Raw genomic sequence first — 21,553 nt, forward strand, 5'->3', positions numbered from 1 at the left:
TATTGTAGATGATCCTCTTGTATCCCCTTCCTGTGGTTGTACCTGTACTATCACTGTATCTTATCTGAGTACATTGGAAACTGTATATACTGGTATTAGAACTAGGAAAGTGAAAGGGAATACCAAAATCGAGAGACACAGGATAAAAAGACAAACGACTACAAAAGCAATACTTGGAAAACTGTTTAGTGTAAATCAACTGAACAACTAATGGGGGGAGAGGGAAAGGGGAAGGGGGAGGGGGAAATGAGGGAGGAGGTAACAAACAGCACAAGAAATGTATCCAATGCCTAACTTATGAAACTGTAACCTCTCTGTACATCACTTTGACAATAAATAAAGACAAAAAAAACCTCGAGGGAGGGTGGGGAGGGAACCGGGGAAGGGGAGGGTAGGAGAAAAATTAAAGAGGAGGTAACAAGTTTGATAAGAAATGTACTCACTGCCTTCTGTATGAAACTGTAACCCCTCTGTACATTACTTTGACAATAAAAAAACAAAAACTTATAAAAATGACTGTGTGTGTGTGTGTGTGAGAGAGAGAGAGAGAGAGAGAGAGAAAGAACTGGTCAGAGAAGACAAAGCTAGGGGGAATTGCTGTTATATATGTTTGCATTTATTTCAAATCATGAAAATGATAGCTTAAATATGGGCTAGGGGTGTATCTCAGAGGTAGAGCATGTACTTTAGCCCTGGTTTGTTCGATCAGCAGTACCTCTGAAAACAAAAATAAAAGGTAAGTGCAATAAAGATTAAATAAAAAAAATGAAATGAAGTTACTTGAGTCATTCCTTCAACTCTTTTGCTTTTAGTTTGTTTTTTAGATAGGATTTATTTTTCTCTATAATTTTGTAGTTTCTAGAAAATCTTGTTTTGCATCTTTGTATTTATGTCTTTCTCAGGTCCTTTTACTAAATGACTTCTGCATCTTGAGGAAGCCAAAAGTCCAAATAAGCTAATTTCCCTTTTTCTTTGCTTCTTTTCTTGGCTCTTTCTTACTGAGACATACAGTCTTTGTTTGCTATATTGAGACATTGATGGCTAGTAGATGCCCCCCCCCTTTTTTTTTACTAATTCAGTTTGTTCTTTACAACTACTTGAACCCTCTTTTGCTTTGTGAATAGCAGCCAACTTGCTGATAGTCTCTGTTCACCACCAATACTATCAATAAGTTATTGACATTTTTTTATGTCCCCTCTCATATCTGCCCAGTTACAAGGTTTCCTATTTCTCTGTATGGTTTTAATCTGTGTTTTCACTCAACTGTAACTTTAAAAACAGGCTTTATTTTTAAAGCAGTTTTAGGTTAATAGCAATATTGAGTAGAAGGTATAGAGATTTTCCATCTATCCCTTGCCAAACACAAGGTAGCCTTCTCCTTTACCAGTATTGTCCAACAGAGTAATATGCTTGTTAGAGTTAAAGGCACCTTCTTTACCTCTTATTATCTGAAGTCTTATCATTTATGTTAGAGCTCACTCTTATTTAAATGGTATATATTCACTCATTATAATATAATATGACTCCATTGCCCTGAAATTTCTCTGTACTCTGCCTTTTCAGATTGGTCACTGATTTTGTTGGGTATGGATAGTTCATTGAGTTTTTTCAGGTTGTACATCTATAAGTTTAGAGGTTGAAGAGCATGTTTTAAACTGTCTTGTACTGTGTTGAAAAATGAAAACTACTTCAAGATAAATTTCACATTGATCTTAGCCAAAAGGCCAAGAGAAATTTCAACATAGAATGTGTGTATGTGTGTGTGTATGTGAATGTGTGTGTGTGTATGTGTGTTTATAGTTACATTGTGAAAAATGCAGTGATAAATAAGTCAGGAAAGGACATCGATGTCACAAATTAATTAGATATACAGATCAGACTTACAAAGATAGTGACCCTTGAATAGCAACCTGAATAATTATTGAGCTAGATGCCTGGGAGAACACTTCAGAAAGAGTACAGCCTACACAGCAGTTTGAGGCTATGTGGAATGATTAATAGTTTTTGGAAAGGAAGTTATAGAGACAGAAAACATTGTAGGACTGGAATAAGTCATTGGAAAGATTTCATAATTTCTGCAGCACTTCTTGTCATTTCCTATGGAATAGAAACATGTAGATATAATTTGATTATTAAAAATATATAACCACAGAGCATCGAGGAATGAGGTTATTTTTAACTGAATTGTAACAGTTTTATTTCACATTTTATGTTAAGATGTTAAGTCAAGGAGTATTAACTCAAAAATACCTGAAAGATGGTTAGCCATCTATATTTGTTCTTTTGTTTTAGGGTTTGTAATAATAACTTTTTTTTTGCCTTAGGTAAATCAACATGATGGATTTCTCTAAGCTACCAAAAGTACTTGATGAAGATAATGAAAGCGCATTTGGTTTTGTGCATGGGGTCTCAGGACCTGGTAAGTAATAAATACTCATCTCAGAAGCAAGGATTCATAATTTGATTAATGTTTTTTCTAGGTATTTTAAATAGAAATACATAAATTTCTGTCTTATATAAATTTTTTTCTTAAAAGATTTTATAGTGGGGAGCTGGGGATATGGCCTAGTGGCAAGAGAGCTTGCCTCGTATACATGAGGCCCTGGGTTCAATTCCCCAGCACCACATATACAGAAAACGGCCAGAAGTGGTGCTGTGGATCAAGTGGCAGAGTGCTAGCCTTGAGCAAAAGGAAGCCAGGGACAGTGCTCAGGCCTTGAGTTCAAGGCCCAGGACTGGCCAAAAAAAAAAAAAGATTTTATAGTGGGTATAGGACTGGAATCATACCTCTGTCATAAGAGATCATCTAACATTGAGCATGTCAACTTGATAATTATTCAAATGCTATTTTATGGTGTCCTCTTTATGTTAATATTATTGGTCTTTATTGTTTCCTGTATATCTTGTTTTTTGTTAAAAATGTGAGTGTAAAAAAAATTACCTGAATTATGAAATGTACTCTTTGCCTGACTTATGTAACTATTACATTTGTACAATAACAATAAAACAGTAAATTAACAATAAAATAATAAAACAAATAACAATAAAACATTAAATTTAAAAAGTATTTATAGTACTGTATGTGATTTTGGTACACTGAGTATTGTATATATGCCTATCTGATCTAGGGAAGGGAAAGAAAAATGAGGGTGTAAAATGTCACAAGAAATGTACTCACTGCCTTATTATGTAATTGTACCCCTTTTGCACAACACCTTGTCAACAAAATTTAACTATTAAAAGCATTTATAGATGCATGTTGAAATTTTTCTATGATACCAGAAGCAGTAGTTTATCAAACAGTCCATTTTCCATTTAAGAACCAATGGCTTAAAATATTAGAAAGTGATGATGTTGCTTTTAAATATTACTTCTCAAGGGCAATAGTTATAATGTGGAAAGTGGTTGTGTGTCATTCTAAAACTTTTAAGCAAATTTAATAGTCTTTTTATTGTTCAAAAACCTATTACTGCATGACACCTGAGTTGGTCAGAACGTACCCCAATAATAGCAGGGAAGAGTTTGCATATGGAACTTCAAACATTTGAAAATAGTTTTCTTTATATTAATAACCTTTAGCCTAACAATTTTATTTTATCTCTTTATATCATTAATAAAAATACATCTCTATGCAAAACTATAAGAACATTTTCATCGTAAGAATTTCATCTTATGTGAAAGGGCATATTTTAAATTTATTGGATATTGAAAGTTGTCTGTGATTATTCACCAAGTGGGTGAGTCTTAGGTCAACCAAATTCTTTTTTCTCTCCAGTGGTTACAGCCTGTAACATGGCAGGTGCAGCCATGTATGAGCTGGTGAGAGTGGGCCATTGCGAATTGGTGGGAGAGATTATTCGACTGGAAGGTGACATGGCTACTATTCAAGTGTATGAAGAAACATGTATCCTTTTGTTGTAAATTTCCCTGCCACTTTCTGTATGATAAAATTGACGGATTTTAAGCCAAAATTGAAGCAGCACTAATCAATGGCATTAGGACCTTGAAATATTGATGTCATGGAAGAGATTTATACTGGGATATATTAAAGAGAAGGGGGAGAAACACTTAGAAGTGGCACTCTTATTTTACTAAATTAGGATGGTGCTCTGAACTCTCATTGCCTTTAATGTTCCGGTGCTTCACAAATTTCAGGGTGATCCAATTTATTTTTTTCCCCAGAAAGATGCATATTGTAGAAGAAGACAAATGGAATAACTGTTGATTTGTCTGCTTAAAATTCTACAATCATGATTTCTGCTTAAAATAGTCAAGCTATAGTTAAATCAATCAGTAGTCCTCTTTTCTACTGAGTAGCACCAGATGACCTGCTATAGTGCAGCTTTAGTAGAAGGAAATCCCTATTATTTGCTTACCGTAGTGTTGTGTTTTAAACATAATGCCTATTTCCAATTTTCTGTGAAAAATACAGAGATAAGAGTTAAGCTTTGTGAAGAAGAATCTCTTTTGTACATTGATGTATGATTTTTTTTAGGTTGATTCTCAAGATCAGTATTAATTCTTTGGGTATTTAATCAAGTTTTTTCCACCACCCTTTTTTGGCCATTCTTAAATGTATGCTTGGACTGAGGATACAGCCCAGTGGTACAACACTTGTCTGGCATTCACAGGATCTGGATCCCCAGCACCACAAGAAAACTGGGAAAAAAAAAAAAAAAAGCTAAATTGAAAAAAATTAAAAAGCATAGCTACCGGTAGTTGTTTCCCCTGTATAAATACTGGATGCTAAAATAAAATTGTCTAAATAAATAAAGGCCTGGGACATGCTAGAGCACTCAGCTGAGAGGCTTTGTGTTCAAACCCCAGTACTGCCAATAATTAAGAAACAACAAAGGCATTTAAAAGGACAAAAACAACAGCAGCAGCAAAAACCCAACAACCCAGAATTTGTGTAGGCATGAAACAAGGCTATTCAAAAAGGATTTTTTCTATTATTTAACTTCATTTCATTTACTTTTTATTTAATCTTTATTGCATTTACCTTTTATTTTTGTTTTCAGAGATATTACTGATCGAAGGAACCAGGGCTAAGTACACGTTCTACCCCTGAGATACACCCCTAGCCCATAATTAGGCTATCATTTTCATGATTTGAAATTTGAAATAAATGCAAACATATATAACAGCAATTCCCCCTACCTTTAATGTCTTCTCTGATCATTTCTCTCCTCTCTCTCTCTCTCTCTCTCACACACACACACACAGACAGCCACTTTTTTCAGTTCCTTTTATTGTGATCTTTCTAGCTTTTAAACTACATTACTGCAGCTACATTGTCACTCCCTCATACAAGGTAGTATGGAACATAACAATATTTTGTTATTTTTTTCCACTTAAAGCTATTTCAGCAGATGGGTAGATAATATGATCAAATATTGTAAAATTTTAATGGCAAAATCTAGACAATAGAGTAGGAGTGTTCACTGAAAAGTTCTTTAGATTGTAGATTGGTATAGATTTTAAATTTTCATGATCAGTATCAGGGTTTTTTTCTACAGAAGTTCTTCAAAGATTTGGGTTTATTTTTTGGTTTGCTTTATTTTGGTTTTTTTGGTTAGTCATGAGGCTTGAATTCTGGGATGTGAAGGCTAGCTCTCTACTACTTGAGCCACAGCACCACCCCTGGTTTCCTGGTGGTTAATTGGAGATAAGAGTCTCACAGACTTTTCTGCACAGGCTGGCTTTGAACAGCGATCCTTATATCAGCCTCCTGAGTAGGTAGGATTACAGGTGTGAGTCACTGGCACCTGGCACCTCAAAGTTCTTTTTTCATAGCTAAATAGAATTCCTTCATGGGTCTACTATAATTATAATTAATCTCTTAATGATAGAAATTTTGGTTAATATAATCTTTTGCTGTTATTAACAGTGCTACAGTTTAATTCACAGAAGTTTTATTTCTAGATAAAAATTTATTCATCTTTAATTTTGATAGTTATTAAGTTGCTCTCAATAATAGTTGTATTGAATTTTACTTCAACAAATACTAGATAACATACTGGATTTACCATATTTATTAGAAGGTTATATTTTCCTTTTCAAATGTACTTGCATGGTTCTTAGGATTTTGTTTGTCCAGGGGCTGGGAATATGGCCTAGTGGCAAGAGTGCTTGCCTCATATACATGAAGCTCTGGGTTCAATTCCCCAGCACCACATATATAGAAAATGGCCAGAAGTGGTGCTGTGGGCTCAAGTGGCAGAGTGCTAGCCTTGAGAGGAAAAAAAAAAGAAGCCAGGGACAGTGCTCAGGCCCTGAGTCCAAGCCCCAGGACTGGCCAAAAAAAAAAAAAAAAAGATTTTGTTTGTCCAGATAGTACTTTTGTTTTTTAGGAGTCTTGGAATTCTTTAATAGTATGTTTGAAATGGTGAAATATTGAGAGGTTTGGACCTCTATTTTTAGTTCTGTGGTTCCAAGTATCTGTATAGGCATTCTGGGTAACTATAGCAAACTTATGTGGTGCCTAGAATGCTTGAAATTTTTGAGGTCAACACAGGAATATTAGCTAGCTTGTCAGACACTACGTGAACTTCTAGCTTAAGATAATGAATAGTTTCATTACAGTGGTGTCCTATCTTTGTAAAGCTGTGTTTTTGTGGTTGCTAAAAGGCAAATATGTAAAAATCAGTGTGGAATGGATTACCAATCTGATTGTAAGGTTTGAATGTTATACAGTGACCAATAAGGCATATGCATTTTTCTGTTGATAAGAAATGCAGTTATTTAGAACAGAAATGAATAACTTTTTTCCAGCTTATACATTTTCTGCTTCTGGTTACTCAGTTGTTAGAGTATTTATATTGTTTAGGTGTAACTTTAATAAAATTATTAGTCATGTCGCATCTTAAGACACTGAAAATATTACTAAAATTTAAAAGGTGCTATGAAATGAAAAGGCTTGTAAATTTCTGTTTAAATTCCTTAAATGTCATTTCCTTTTTAAACATATTTTCTGTAAGTTTTCCTCAACTACTGTTTGTAGCTGGTGTGTCTGTTGGTGACCCTGTACTCCGTACTGGCAAACCTCTATCAGTAGAGCTTGGTCCTGGAATTATGGGAGCTATTTTTGATGGTATTCAAAGACCTTTGTCAGATATCAGTAGTCAAACCCAAAGTATTTACATCCCCAGAGGAGTAAACGTGTCTGCTCTTAGCAGAGATATCAAATGGGAATTTACACCCAGCAAGAATCTACGGGTATGTCTATAACCAAGAATTTCTAAAGCTGTTGAAAGAATGTGAAATTAATGTTAAGTGAATGATTTTATACTCTTACTTCAAATAAACTAAACTTCAAAAGCACAATTTAAACTTTTGCTTAAATGCACTACTGTGATTAAAGAACTAACATTTTAAGGACAATGATTTAAGATGTAGAAATGGATTAATCAGCCTGACATTGAACAATAAATGTATTTATTCTCTAGGTTGGTAGTCATATCACTGGTGGAGATATTTATGGATTTGTTGATGAGAACTCACTTATCAAACACAAAATTATGTTACCCCCAAGAAACAGAGGAACTGTAACTTACATTGCTCCACCTGGGCATTATGATGCTTCTGTAAGTATTATTTTTATTTTATCTCCCACAGTTGCCCTGTGCTGGTTTCCCAGTTTCCTAAACAGCTAAAGAATTGATATTTGATATATGACTTTTGAGTAACATTTACCTAAGTACATATGCAATTAAAATTCATATATCAACAAAATTGCAGATTTTTTGTTTGTTTGTTTGTTTTTACCAGTCCTGAGCCTTGGACTCAGGGCCTGAGCACTGTCCCTGGCTTCTTTTTGCTCAAGGCTAGCACTTTGCCACTTGAGCCACAGTGCCACTTCTGGCTACTTTCTATATATGTGGTGCTGGGGAATCGAACCCAGGGCTTTATGTGTATGAGGCAAGCACTCTTGCCACTAGGCCATATTCCCAGCCCCAAATTGCAGATTTTTAAGGAGACTTGAACTTTGCAGTTGTTTGTGAGTAGTTGAAACCATGTCAGTGTTCTCAAATGGTATCATAGTTTTCCCTTTTTTTTTTTTGGCCAGTCCTGGGGCTTGGGCTCAGGGCCTGAGCACTGTCCCTGGCTTCTTTTTTTGCTCAAGGCTAGCACTCTGCCACTTGAGCCACAGCGCCACTTCTGGCCATTTTCTGTATATGTGGTGCTGGGGAATCGAACCCAGGGCAGGCACTCTTGCCACTAGGCCATATCCCCAGCCCCTAGTTTTACCTTTTTGCTGTCGTAAATATTTGATTTAAATATTATAAAATAGCCTACTAATTTTGTGTGTGTATGTGTGTGTGTGCGCGCGCGCGCGCGCTAATACCAGCACTTGAGCTCAGAAGCTTGTGAGCTACTCTTCTAGTTTAGAACTTTGTTAGTTGGAGATTAATTCTCAAGGACTTTTCTACTTTGAATCCCAATCTTTGTATCTCAGCCTTCTGAGTAGCTAGGACTACAGTCATGAGTCCAGCTTACTTGAGCATTTTTTTTTAAGTAGGACCATAATAGTTATATTAAAAGGAGTATGTCTTCATTTTCACTTCTGTGTACCATATTCTGTACACTTGGGGTACCCCAAGAGGAATCTAGGTTACTTAAATTTTGGAGGAAGAAATAATCACAAATTCAGCCACATTTAACATCTTGCTATGATGCTGTAGGATGTTGTCTTGGAGCTTGAATTTGAAGATGTGAAGGAGAAGTTCAGTATGGTCCAAGTGTGGCCTGTCCGTCAGGTTCGGCCAGTCACCGAGAAGCTGCCCGCCAATCATCCTTTGCTGACTGGCCAGAGAGTCCTTGATGCCCTCTTCCCGTAAGTTTGATAGGGTTCTTACAGTTTCTCCCCAGTTATTTTATGTTTATTGTTTCACTATCTGTACAGATAGAGGTTTTATGCATTTAATACTATAATAAATTATATCTGGATAATAATAGTAAATTAGTAAAATGTATTTATTTATTGTTTTAAAAAAAGCCCCTGCCCCACAGAGATAAACAGAAAGCATTATTTCTAAAACTGTCTGAAAATAACATTTCCAGAATGATATCTGTGCCAAAAAAATAGAACTATTCTTCTTAAGTTGTCTTGGAATTAGTAGGTTGGCATTACAACAAATTGGTAATTCCTAAAATCAGCTAGGCTATGTATGCTGCCAGCAGTCTTAATTTATAGTCTGCTGTTCTCCATTTTATTTTTTTAATGCACTTAAAAATTTTTTATATTGTGAAGGTGATGTACAGAAAGGTTACAGTTACATGTCAGATAAAGAGTACATATCTTTTTGAACAACGTTGCCCCTTCCCTCACTTTTATTTTTGACATAGGGTCTACGTGAGTACCACTGCTGCATTTGTTCACCCTTTTTCCCACCATTTCTGTGCCTCCCCCCCACTGCTTACCCTCCCCCAAATAGAGAAATGAACAAACACAACAAAAAGAAAAGAAAACAGCAACAAAGGAAAAATCTTTTGTTTCCATTTCCTGGAGTTCATTTTGATAAATCATACTAAGTTAAGCAAGCCAGACCCAGAGAAACATTTATGGTAGCTACAATGTGCCTGTAAATCTACAAGTAAACACACTGAATGATTAAAAAAGTAATACATTGAGACATGCATTATTCTATAATACATAGGTCTCTAGGCATTCTCACCCAGTGAGACCATAGGAGGATATTCTTAGGAGAGGAACCCAAAGGTGTGATACCTATGTGCATCTGGTTATATAAAGTAATACAATATTTAACAAAATGAACTACATCTTCTTTCCTTCTTTCCTTCCTGCCTTCCTTCCTTTCTTATCTCAGTTGTGGAGCTTGAACTCAAAGCCTGAGTGCTGTCCCTGAGCTCTTTTTGCTCAAGGCTAACTGTGCTCTACCACTTTGACCCACAGCTCCACCACCAGTTTTTGAGTGGTTAATTGGAGATGAATCTCCTGGCGACTTTTCTGCCTAGGCTGGCTTTCAATTGTGATCCTCAGATCTCAGCCTCCTGAGTAGCTAGGATTATAGGCATGAGCCACCAGCTCCTGGTTCCATTTTCTTTATGTAAAAACTTGCCACCAGGTGCTGGTGGCTCATGCCTGTAATCCTAGCTACTCAGGACGCTAAGATCTGAGGATCACAGTTCAAATACAGCGCTGGCAAGAATATCCATGCAACTTTTTTTTGCCAGTCCTGGGGCTTGAACTCAGGGCCCGGGCACTGTCCCTGAGCACTATACCATTTGAACCACAGTGCCTCTTCTGGCTTTTTCTGTTTATGTAGTACCGAGAAATAGGCCCCAGGGCTTCATGCATGCCTGGCAAGCACTCTACCGCTAAGCCACATTTGCAGCTGAGACTCTATCTCCAGTTAACCACCAGAAAACCAGAAGTGGAGCTGTGGCTCAATGTGGTAGAATATTGTTAGTTAGCCTTGAGCAAAAAGACCTCAGGGACAAGAACCAGGCCCCGAGTTCAAGCCCCACAACCGACAAAAAAGAAGAAAAGAAGAAGAAGAAGAAGAAGACACCCAACTTCCCCCTTTCTCTTTAAATTGTAGGCTTTATCATATCTTGCTTTATTTTCAACAAATGACTCAAACATTTAACTCACAGAAAAGATTGAAGCAAGAATTCCCTTAACCTTTGTTCACCATGCTTGTAAACCTTTTTTAAGTTGGTTGCTGTGGATCAAAACTAGGACTTCAGACAGGCCAAGCAAGCACTTATACCCCTGAGCTACATTGCCAGCCTTCCCGTTTATTCTTAACTACCTCTCTTAATCTTCAAATATGCTCTCTGAGTTGTACTCAGTATTATTCTGTCATGAGATCTCTGTTTTTCCTGTTTTTTATTAATCAGAACTGCTATTTCCATATCCTTCACTACTTAATGTAGACTTCATTGTTCTTATGACTATTTCAGTGGTAGATCTGCAAGTTCCTTTGTTCTATCACAGTCAGCTGGCAAATCATAACTCTGAATCAATCCAGGTATCTCCTCCTGACTCTGTACACAGGCTGCTGAGAAAATGAAATAACTGCAGATTGATATCTCACCTTACTACTGTATAGCAGTTCTGTTTTCCTAGTTGTGATCGTCTTCTGTTTTCAGCAACTATTTCCTCCCTGCTCCACTTGTCTCAGGTCTTCAGCTCTACCCTTTTTCTTTCCTTTCCTTAAACTTCAAGTGATGCTGATAGAACTTTCATTGAGAAATTGGAGATGAAGAGATTTAGAACTCCGTCAGTTTGCTATCACTTGACTAAATATTCATTCCTATTTGCATCTTTTCCCTTTTCTGTTTCTGGAGCTTACCTTGTCCCTCAAGAACCTCTGTTGATAAGTAGTCTTCCCTTCCCTCCTATCTAATGAAAAACAATCGCCCCGTGCCCTTTATCTCTGTCCACTTGTCATTTTTGTGGCTTTACTCTTGAAGCGTAAGTGGGTTGTCTCCACTCTTTCTCCCATACTAATTTACTCTACTCCCCTTGGCTTTGCCACTCCCCTAAACTACCCTACCTTATCTCCTTGCAATTTCGAGAAATAAAATTTTTAATGATTTAAAAATACACATAGCTTTGAATATTGCTTTCCCTGAAACAACCTCTTTCTATGTTCTTCTGGATAGTACCTGTCTACATGTTCTTATTCTCTGCTGCAGACTTCTTTAAGTTTTGGTATTTCCTAGTGTTTTCCATCCTCAAAAGCATCTCTGTCCTCCTCCTCTATCTTCTCTTTTTGGACAACTTTAGCACTTTTCCAGATTTAAATATACACAAATGTATGATGATATTGCATCTATATCTTTACCCTAGACCTGAACTCCAGACTCATATATACCCACCTTTTCTTTTTTTCCTTCCTTCCTTCCTTCCTTCCTTCCTTCCTTCCTTCCTCACTCCCACCCTCCCTTCTTCCTTCCCTTCCCCCTCCCTTCCTCCCTCCCTCTCTCTCTCTTTCTCTCTCTCTCTTTCTTTCCCTCTCTCCTTCCTTCCTTCCTTTCTTTTTTCTTTCTTCCTGTGGTGCTGGGATCAAAGTTAAAGCCTTGCACTTTCTAAGCAAGTACTATACCACTGAGCTATGTCCCTAACTCTACTTCTGATTTATACCTTTGCTTATGAATGTCCTGTATGTTCTACAAACACTTCATGTTAGCATGTTTATAACTAAAATCATCCTAATTTTTATTTTTCCTTTTCGTTTATTTTCCATTTTGTTTGTTTCTACAAATGTCAAGTCATCCAGAGCATACCTATTCTAAAGACCAGTGACTTCTCTTGAGAATTGATCTTATCCTTCTGTATGTAATAGTTAAACATTGCTTTTATTTTGCTTTCTAAATGTTTTATCTCCATCTTTAATCACTATACCCTGACCCTAATTAAAGCTTTCTTTCTAATTCCTACAGTAATCACATTTAATCAGACTTCCTATCTTCCCTCTTGGCTTTCTTTCTAGATGGTTATCTGTACTACATAATGGATCATTTAAAAGATAGGTCTGATTTTGCACGGTTTTACTTGAACCTGTAAGGTATTCTTCTTTACTCTTTTTTTTTTCCCCTACAGTACTCTTACACATACACAATCCTTTTCTGCTTATAAAGTCACCCATGATCTGGCTGTTGCCTGCTTTGCAACGTTGGCTCAGCCACCTAACTACCATCTGTTTCCTTAAGAGTCATCTTCCATCTTCCATATGTGTGTATTGAAGGACTTTTAATTCCTCAGGCAATAGTCTCTCTTGCCCCTGGACCTTTGGGTATGCTGTGACTATGCTTATATCCTTTTTTCTCTGACTTGCTACTTTCTAGGAAGAATTGCCTTAACTCCACTTAGATCTCTTCTGTAGTTCACATAGAGAGCATTTTTTCAAATTTGGTTGCTGAATTTCCAAATTGGAGCAGATTCAGTCCCATCCCCACTCCATCTTAAACTGATTTGACAGAAATATGCAGAGATGCAGGAGAAATGTCATATACCTTCTAAGTCTGTCAAATACAACAGTTTTTGAGGTAAAAATATTTTAGTGCATATTCATTTTATATTGAAACAAATATTGTTGTGACTAAGAATGCAGCAGCCTGGGAACGTAGCTTAGCGGTAGAATGCTTGCTTGCATGCATGAAGCCCTGGGTTTGATTCCTCATCACCACATACACAGAAAAGAGCTCCAAGTGGCGCTGTGACTCCAGAGATGGAGTACTAGTCTTGAGCAAAAAGAAGCCAGGGACAGTACTAACACCCTGTGTTCAAGCCCAGGACTGGCAAAAAAAACCCCAAAAAACCAAAAAGAATGCAAAGTTTTTATGGTTTTTAAAATTTAAAAATTACAGATCTTTTGTTTGCACTAAATTCATTTCTCTTACCAAGACTCTCCCTCTCTCACCACAATTGGGTCAGATGTCTACTTTCTTTTTTTTTTAATTTATTAATTGAACACAAATTTTTTTTGACAAGGTGTTGTGCAAAAAGGGTACAGTTACATAGTAGGGCAGTGTGTACATTTCTTGTGATATCTTACGCCCTGTTTTTCTTTCCCTTCTCTAGGTCAGGTAGACATATATACAATATACAATGTATCAAGAACATATATAGTAGCCACGTGGCCAAGCCCAAGAAAATTCGCCTAGGGCTTTAAATGTAATGTCGATATTAGACAATATGTCGACAGTAGTCTTATATGAACGTACATACATAGCTTTTGAGCTATTGTATTCCACTGAGAGGTCGATTTTTGACCTTTATATGTTGAGTAGTTGTTTGGTTTTAGTTACATACTCTTGGGTCGCTGCCCCAATCCTGTGGGAAATACCATTTGACAAGCAGTTTTTGGTTTCACAGACCTGGTCTCTACTGTCTCTCCATCTCCCTTTCTTTTTTTTTTTTGGTCTATCATCATTTTTTTTTCTTTTTTTTATTATTATTAATTGAACATAAATTTTTTTACAAGGTGTTGTGCAAAGAGGGTGCAGTTACATAGTAGGGCAGTGTGTACATTTCTTGTGATATCTTACAACCTGTTTTTCCATCCCTTGTCTAGGTCAGGTAGACACATATGCAATATACAATGTATCAAGCACATATACAGTGTTCACAGACTTGGTCTCTACTGTCTCTCCGTCTCCCTTTGTTAACAGTCATATATCAGGGAGATCATGCCCCTTTGTTTTCTGTGTTCTAGGCTTGTCTCACTCAACATTATTTGTTCAAGTTCTGACCATTTCCCTGCGAATAACAATATTTCACCATTCCTAATCGCTATGTAGTATTCCATTGTGTATAAGTACCATATTTTTTGGATCCATTCGTCTGTGGAGGGGCATCTGGGTTGTTTCCATATTTTGGCTATTGTGAATTGTGCCACGATAAACATGGAAGTACAAATGTCTTTTTGATATCTTGGGACTTGCTATTTAGGATAGATGCCTAGGAGTGGTATGGTTGGGTCATAGGGTAGGTCTATATTGAGCTTTTTGAGAAACCTCCATACTGTTCTCCAAAGTGGTTGTACTAATTTGCACTCCCACCAACAATGGAGAAGGGTTCCTCTTTCCCCGCACCCCCTCCAGCATTTGTTGTTGCCTGAGTTCAGAGTATAGGCCATTCTAACTGGAGTGAGGTGGTATCTCAGGGTTGTTTTTATTTGCATTTCCTTTACTACCAGGGATGTTGAACATTTCCTCATATGTTTCTTTGCCATTTTTATATCTTCTCTTGTGAAGTCTCTCTTTAGCTCTTTTTCCCATTTCCTAATAGGTTTATTGGGCTTGGAGGGGCTTAGTTTTTTGAGTTCTCTGTAGATGACAGATATTAGGCCTTTGTCTGTTGCTGTGCTGGTAAAGATCCTTTCCCATATGGTTGGCTGTCTTTCTGTTTTGGTGGCTATGTCCTTAGCTGTGCAGAAACTTTTTAATTTGTAGTAGTCCCATTTGTCGAGTCTCTTCCCCTATTTGTTGTGCCCCTGGGACTATATTCAGGAAGTTCCTTCCTGTGCCTATAATTTCTAGCATCTTTCCTACTCTGTCCTTCAGTAGTTTCAAGGATTCAGGTCTGATATTGAGGTCCTTGATCCATTTTGAGTTGATCTTGGTGCATGGTGATAGGCTTGGGTCTACTTGGAGTTTTCTGCATATGGCTGCCCAGTTCTCCTAGCACCAGTAGTTGAAGAGGCTCTGTTTATTCCATTGTATGTCTTTAGCTCCTTTGTCGAATATCAGCTGACTGTAAGAGTGCGGTTTTATTTCCGGATCTTCAATTCTAATCCATTGGTCTTCCGGTCTGTTTTTATGCCAATATCAGGCTGTTTTTGTTATGATGGCCTTGTAGTAGAGCTTGAAGTCTGGTATTGTGATACCTCCTGCACTGCTTTTTTTGCCTAGAATTGCTTTGGCTATTCTAGGTCTTTTGCTGTTCCATATGAATTTATGGATTGCTTTCTCTATTTCAGTGAAAAATGTGACTGTGATTTTGATAGGGATTGCATTGAATTTATATAACAATTTGGGCAATATGGCCATTTTCACTATATTGATTCTGCCTACCCATGAGCATGGGAGGTCTTTCCATCTCCTTGTGTCTTCTTTGATTTTCCTCATTAGATTTTTGTAGATTTCATTAAATAGGTCCATCACGTCCTTGGTTAAGTTGATCAGCTGTCTACTTTCCTCTTCCTTAAACACTATTTCATTTTCCACTGCAAAGTAGCTGCTAAATGCTATTATAATCACATTTATCCCATTGGAATTTGATCATTGAGAATATAGAAACAATTTTTAGTCTTAGTAAATAGTTCATCATAACAAAACACTGCTCATTAAGCTTTTATAGATTTTTAGGACTTGATTTAAACAAACAAAGCATAAACTTCATAACAAGGAGACAAGCTTCAAAAATTATTTATATTTAAAAAATTTTTAATTCCTGTGTTGTCTTTTTCTGAACTAATTTATTTAAGCATTCGGAATGTCATTAGAACTATTTTATGTATCTTATTATTTTTCATACCCTCCTACCCCAGTGTCTTATAAGATATAATTTCATATTTTAACTATAATAGATGATAGAGACAATTAGTACTAATAAAAACATATACTGTTATAGCACAAAAAAATGAGGCAGTTATTATATGTCAGTATGTCATGTATGTTTATGTGTATGTATAGATAAAAATATTTATTTAGGGCCAGGGTGCCTGTCTGGTAAGTATGAATTCAAGCCCCAGTAGCAAACAAAGAGACAAAAAAGAAAAGAAGAAAGCGCTTTCTTTCCTTAACTTGGGGGTGTGTGTGTGTGTGTGTGTGTGTGTATCACTTACCTACTTAACATAGTACTTATTAGCACTTTATTGTCTTTGTCCAGGTGTGTACAGGGAGGAACTACTGCAATCCCTGGAGCTTTTGGCTGTGGAAAGACAGTGATATCACAGTCTCTGTCCAAGTATTCCAATAGTGATGTGATCATTTATGTGGGATGTGGTGAAAGAGGAAATGAGATGTCTGAAGTTCTCCGGGACTTCCCAGAGGTCTGTGTAGAGAAAGCTACAAATGAAATTCTGTACTACATAGCAACTTTCACTGGCAATTAAACATTTGTATTGTGTCCAGAGCAAGGCTCTCATTTCTCAAGGTCTTTCTTGAGATAATATTTGTGATCAATTTGTAGATTTTTTTTAGTGTATCTCACCATTTTCATTTACTCGAAGAAAGCTAATACAGACAAAACATTTATGCATGTGAACATCATATAGATTTGTGATCTGCTAGTTTACTACAGTAATATTTTTAATAAACTTAACACATTTCATTCATGATGTGGATATAATACCTACCATCTTGACATAGTGGAGCAGGGAGGAGACGTTCGAGTGATGGGGAATGTTATTTTGTGAATACCAATTAGATGGATTAAATACGACAAGCTGTTAAGAAACCAAAGAGGGGAGAGCTAGAATGCTATATTTAGAAACTGGAGGGTCATTCATGAATTTCTTTACCTTTAGCTCACTATGGAAGTTGATGGGAAGGTAGAGTCCATCATGAAGAGGACAGCATTGGTGGCTAACACTTCCAACATGCCAGTTGCTGCTAGAGAAGCCTCCATTTATACTGGTAAGTTATGAATTAGGATAAAAGCAGGTAAAACCTGTTCTTAGTATTAACGCACCAAATTATCCTTTTTCAAAGAACTTCTTTCTTTCATTTTCATATATTTCCATACAATCACATTCCTAGCTTTTAAGAAATATTTATTGTATCGTTCAAATACAGGAGCATAATGTATTTCTAAAGCTGTCTCAATCTTCTTAATGATCATAAAATGGAATACCTTCTACCTTTTCTTTTGTTTTACCTTTTATTTTATTTTATTTTTTGGTCAGTTGTGGAGCTTGTACTCAGGTCCTGGGCACTGTTCCTAAGCTCTTTCACTCAAGGTTAGCAATCTTCCACTTTGAGTCACAGCTCTACTTCCTGTTCTGTCTTTTAATACGCCTGTACTTCTATAACTTGCTTTTAAATTACTATCTTTTTGGCTGTAGATATAGAAGATATGATAATTAGTGTGCTTATACCTTGCCTTCCATCTTTATTCCTACTCTTATCCCAGATTTTAGTACTTTAATTTTTCTTTTTTCAAGATTTACTGAGTTTATACTCTGTTCTGAAACAATAAACCAGTATTTTACTTAGCTGTAGACCTTTAATAAGATTATTGCAGTTAATGTTTGCCAATAATGCTTTGGCTATAATTTATCCATTTATTTCTTGCTTATCTAAATTTACCTTTTGAAAGTTTCTTCAAGAAAGATCAATGGAAACTGATAGTGATTTTTTAATTTCCTTATAAGTTTGGTCTTTTTCTACTGCCTTTAAAATTTAATTTTAGTTTGACTGAATATAAAATTCTTGAGGGCTGGGAATATGGCCTAGTGGCAAGAGTGCTTGCCTCGTATACATGAAGCCCTGGGTTCAGTTTCTCAGCACAACATATATAGAAAAGGCCGGAAGTGGCGCTGTGGCTCAAGTGGCAGAGTGCAAGCCTTGAGCAAAAAGAAGCCAGGGACAGTGCTCAGGCCCTGAGTCCAAGCCCCAGGAATGGCAATCAATCAATCAGTTAATAAATAATAAATTATTCAATCAGTATTTCTTATAATCTGGTGGCTTTAATTTATTGGGGGAAAAAGATAAAAACATTACATATTTACATATGTGAACTTTCATAGACTTTATTATCTATTAGATTACTATAGTACTAAAATGTTATTTCATTTCTGAAATGAAATGGAAATAATGCCTATCAGATATGTTGCTAAGTACAAAAATTCTTGAATCAACATTTCTTCCCTTGAGAATTCGAATGTTAAATGTTGGGAAAAGATCTGAGACTTTCTTTCCTTGTAGAGGTGATTTTTCTTTTTGTCCAAAGGGATTTCACTAACTGAAGTCTTGATTGGATTATATCCCGGCATCGACAATTTTGATGATTTTTTTCTGTGATAGGTATATTCTTTCAGTCTATGAATATGTTTCTTTTGTTTGTGCCAGTACTAGAGTATGAACTCAGGCCTTGATCTCTTGCTTAGCTTTTTTACTCAAGGTTGACAGCCACACCTTCACTTCCAGCTGTCATATTTATCTGCCTTAGCTGGTTTCAAACTTTGATCTCAAGCCTCAGCCTCTTGAGGTGTTTAGGATTACGGGTGTAAGCCACCAGGACCTGGCTTGTATGTTTTTTTATTTCAAGAGAATTGTATCAGAAACATTTTCTTTTTTCTAGCTGCCTTTCCCCTCCCCATTGCTCCCTTAAGGCTATTCCTTTGCCACTTGAGCCATACATACACTTTCTCTTTTTATTTTTTTTATTTTTTATTGTTGGTTATGGGGCTTGAACTCAGGGCCTGGCTGCTGTCCCTGAGCTTTTCTGCTCAAGGCTAGAGCTCTATCAGTTTGCGCCACAGCTCCACTTCTGGTTTTTCTGGTGGCTAATTGTGGAGATAATAGTCTCAGATTTCTTTGGCCTGGGCTGGCTTCAGGCCATGATCCTCAGATCTCAGCCTCCTGAATAGCTAGGATTATACGTGTGAGCCACAAGCACTCAGCTTCTAGCTGTCTTTTTTAAACAGCCAACTAGGCATACAGGATCTCTTTTGTTTTCCTAATGTATCTTTCCTCTTCAATATTTTTTACTTTTGTACACAGGTTAATGGTGTTTATTCTTTGTATTGCTTCTAATGATGCCTTCATTTTTGTAATAGCTTAATATTTTTTGTGGGGGGGGGGGGTTTTGTTGAATTCCACTTAGAAAAACTCTTCTTATTCTGCTAGCTGTTCTTTGAGATTTTCTCTTATGGTGGGATACACTGTTAAAGGGGTGGTGATTGCTGTTGTTATTGTTGCTGTTGTTGAGATACAGTCTTACTGTGCCTTGAATTTACCTTAGCCTTTTAAGAGGTAGAATTATATGTGCACACCATCACAATCAACTCAAGGTTTTCATTTTTTAATTAATTGTGGCCACAATTTTCATCTGTTTGGAAGAGGTTCTTCCCCATCATTTTAATCCTTTCTTTGTTTTTTCTTATTTAATCTTTGTTTTGATATCCTATAGATTTATTATTCCTTACTCATCCTGTAGAAGATGGGCTGTTTATGACTGTTTATGGTAGCAGGAATTCTTCATGATGTAACCTCTGATGTTTGTTACAACATTCTTTCTTGCTGACAAAAGTCAGTAACCATAAGGCCATTCACAATGGATTCTTTCTCTTTACCTCACCCACATTTTATGTATTAAAAGTAGGGAGTGCCTGTTTGTTTTTTGTTCACCTCCATCTCCCTATTCCCCCAGGTGCCGGATTGTGTCCAGGCAACTCTTACCACTAGCCATCTAGTGCTTTCTAATGTTCCAAACAAAGGATTGTTGATTTTGTTCCTTGGGATGTGTCTCCTAGTTAGCAGATGCCTGATCTGAGTTGTATAACCTCAGATGAATTCTTAGAGTTTCCCCTTATTCTTGCTTGATATTCATCATTTAAGTGGCCTTCCTCATTATTTTGTTGTGAAGCTAAATGTGTTACCCAGGTTTTTTGTTGTTGTTTGTGTTTTTGAGACAGTCTGTCTACAAGAATTCAGAATGTTCCTGCTTCCTCCTGGGATTAACAGCATGTACCAGTTGCACCCAGTTATCTCATAGTTGTTGACAAATGAGCTTATATTACTTTGTTTCTTGTTCTTCTTGTTGGAGAATAGCTTTTATGAAAAGGTGAAAGTGCTTTAGTTATCTACCATTTATGAAGTTTACCTTATTCTTTTAAATGACTGCACAGTGTTCCTTTGTGAGGATATAGCCTCATTTGTTTAACCAAAAATTATTTTGGTGGATTCTTAGATTCTAGGTTTTTGCTGTCACTGACAGTGTATCACTAAAATATCCTCATGCATGTTTTTTACACTGCTTTTTCTGAATTTTGTGTGATTTTTACTTTACACATTTTTATAATTTCCTAAAACTGAAATTCTTGTGAATGTTAATGCAGATTTTCAGTTCTGACAGCCCTTCAAAAGTGATAACTGTGGATATATTTCTCTACGTCGTTTTCAGTGCTAGACCTTTTTTTTGCATATACATTTCTTCTTGATTGAATTACTGTATTAACACAGAGCACTTAGGTACATCCATTCTAAGAAAATGTTTGCATGCAGCTTCACAAATCTACATTCAGACTCCAATGTTAACATGCTTATTGCTACTGGTCTCCATTTTAACACCATACTTATAGCAGCACCACACAGGGACCTTAATGCCAAGAACTAAAGGAAACATCCTGGCTGTGGTACCTGATGTGATTGGGTACTTGTCTTGCACTTTTCTCCATTTGTTTCCCAACTCCTATTTCACTGAAGATATTATAAAATTTATGAGCCTGTAGCTTTCATTGAAGTTCTAGTTTAAGGAAAGAATGAGTAGACATTTTTTAAATTTTTTATTATTTTTTTAATCTTTAAGTAGTTGTCTAAAGGAGTTGCCATTCCACAAAGCAGTTTATGAATACAGTGCATCTTGACGAATGTCCACCTTTCAACATTCTCATCTATCCCTTCCAACCCATCCCTTCCATTATTTTCTTAATTTTGTAGGATATATACTGAATTCTTGATGCATTCCTTCCTCCCCATTTCTTTTCTTCATTTGGAATAGACTTCTTGATAAAGGGAAAATGCTTTCTTGTCCCATTTCTTATATCTTATTACAAGGAGCTATGATTAATGACTGTTTTCACATATTAACAACTGTCGCTGGTTATAAAACTTCCCTTGTTATGGGAATTTGAGTTATGATGATGATATATGCACATTTGTTTAAGTAGCAACTCTGTGTGTGTGCGTGTGTGTTTGTGTATATAGATAATTTTAAGTAAAATTCAAAGAGATAAAGAAGCACTAGGCAACTTATGATTTACTTGAATTAATGACCTTTACTTCTTTAAAATCATACATCTGTACCTGCATTACAAAATATATTTTTAAAAATAGTTTTTCAAAATGTCAT

At 36.4% G+C, this 21,553-nt stretch overlaps 1 protein-coding gene across 2 annotated transcripts in view; it reads left to right on the plus strand.

The window, feature by feature from the left end:
- Window positions 1-21,553, plus strand: part of Atp6v1a (ATPase H+ transporting V1 subunit A) — a 51,700-nt gene that overhangs the window by 16,819 nt on the left and 13,328 nt on the right. For both annotated transcript variants that reach the window (XM_048346634.1, XM_048346635.1), the window contains exons 2-8: window positions 2,325-2,419; window positions 3,776-3,904; window positions 7,004-7,218; window positions 7,449-7,586; window positions 8,685-8,836; window positions 16,367-16,529; window positions 17,007-17,115. In XM_048346634.1, the coding sequence (XP_048202591.1) occupies window positions 2,335-2,419; window positions 3,776-3,904; window positions 7,004-7,218; window positions 7,449-7,586; window positions 8,685-8,836; window positions 16,367-16,529; window positions 17,007-17,115 (991 nt within the window). In that variant the 5' untranslated portion in view covers window positions 2,325-2,334. The remainder of the gene's footprint in view (window positions 1-2,324; window positions 2,420-3,775; window positions 3,905-7,003; window positions 7,219-7,448; window positions 7,587-8,684; window positions 8,837-16,366; window positions 16,530-17,006; window positions 17,116-21,553) is intronic.

The sequence above is a fragment of the Perognathus longimembris genome, chromosome 5 (genome assembly GCF_023159225.1).
Source record: "Perognathus longimembris pacificus isolate PPM17 chromosome 5, ASM2315922v1, whole genome shotgun sequence".
Taxonomy (NCBI): Eukaryota; Metazoa; Chordata; class Mammalia; order Rodentia; family Heteromyidae; genus Perognathus; species Perognathus longimembris.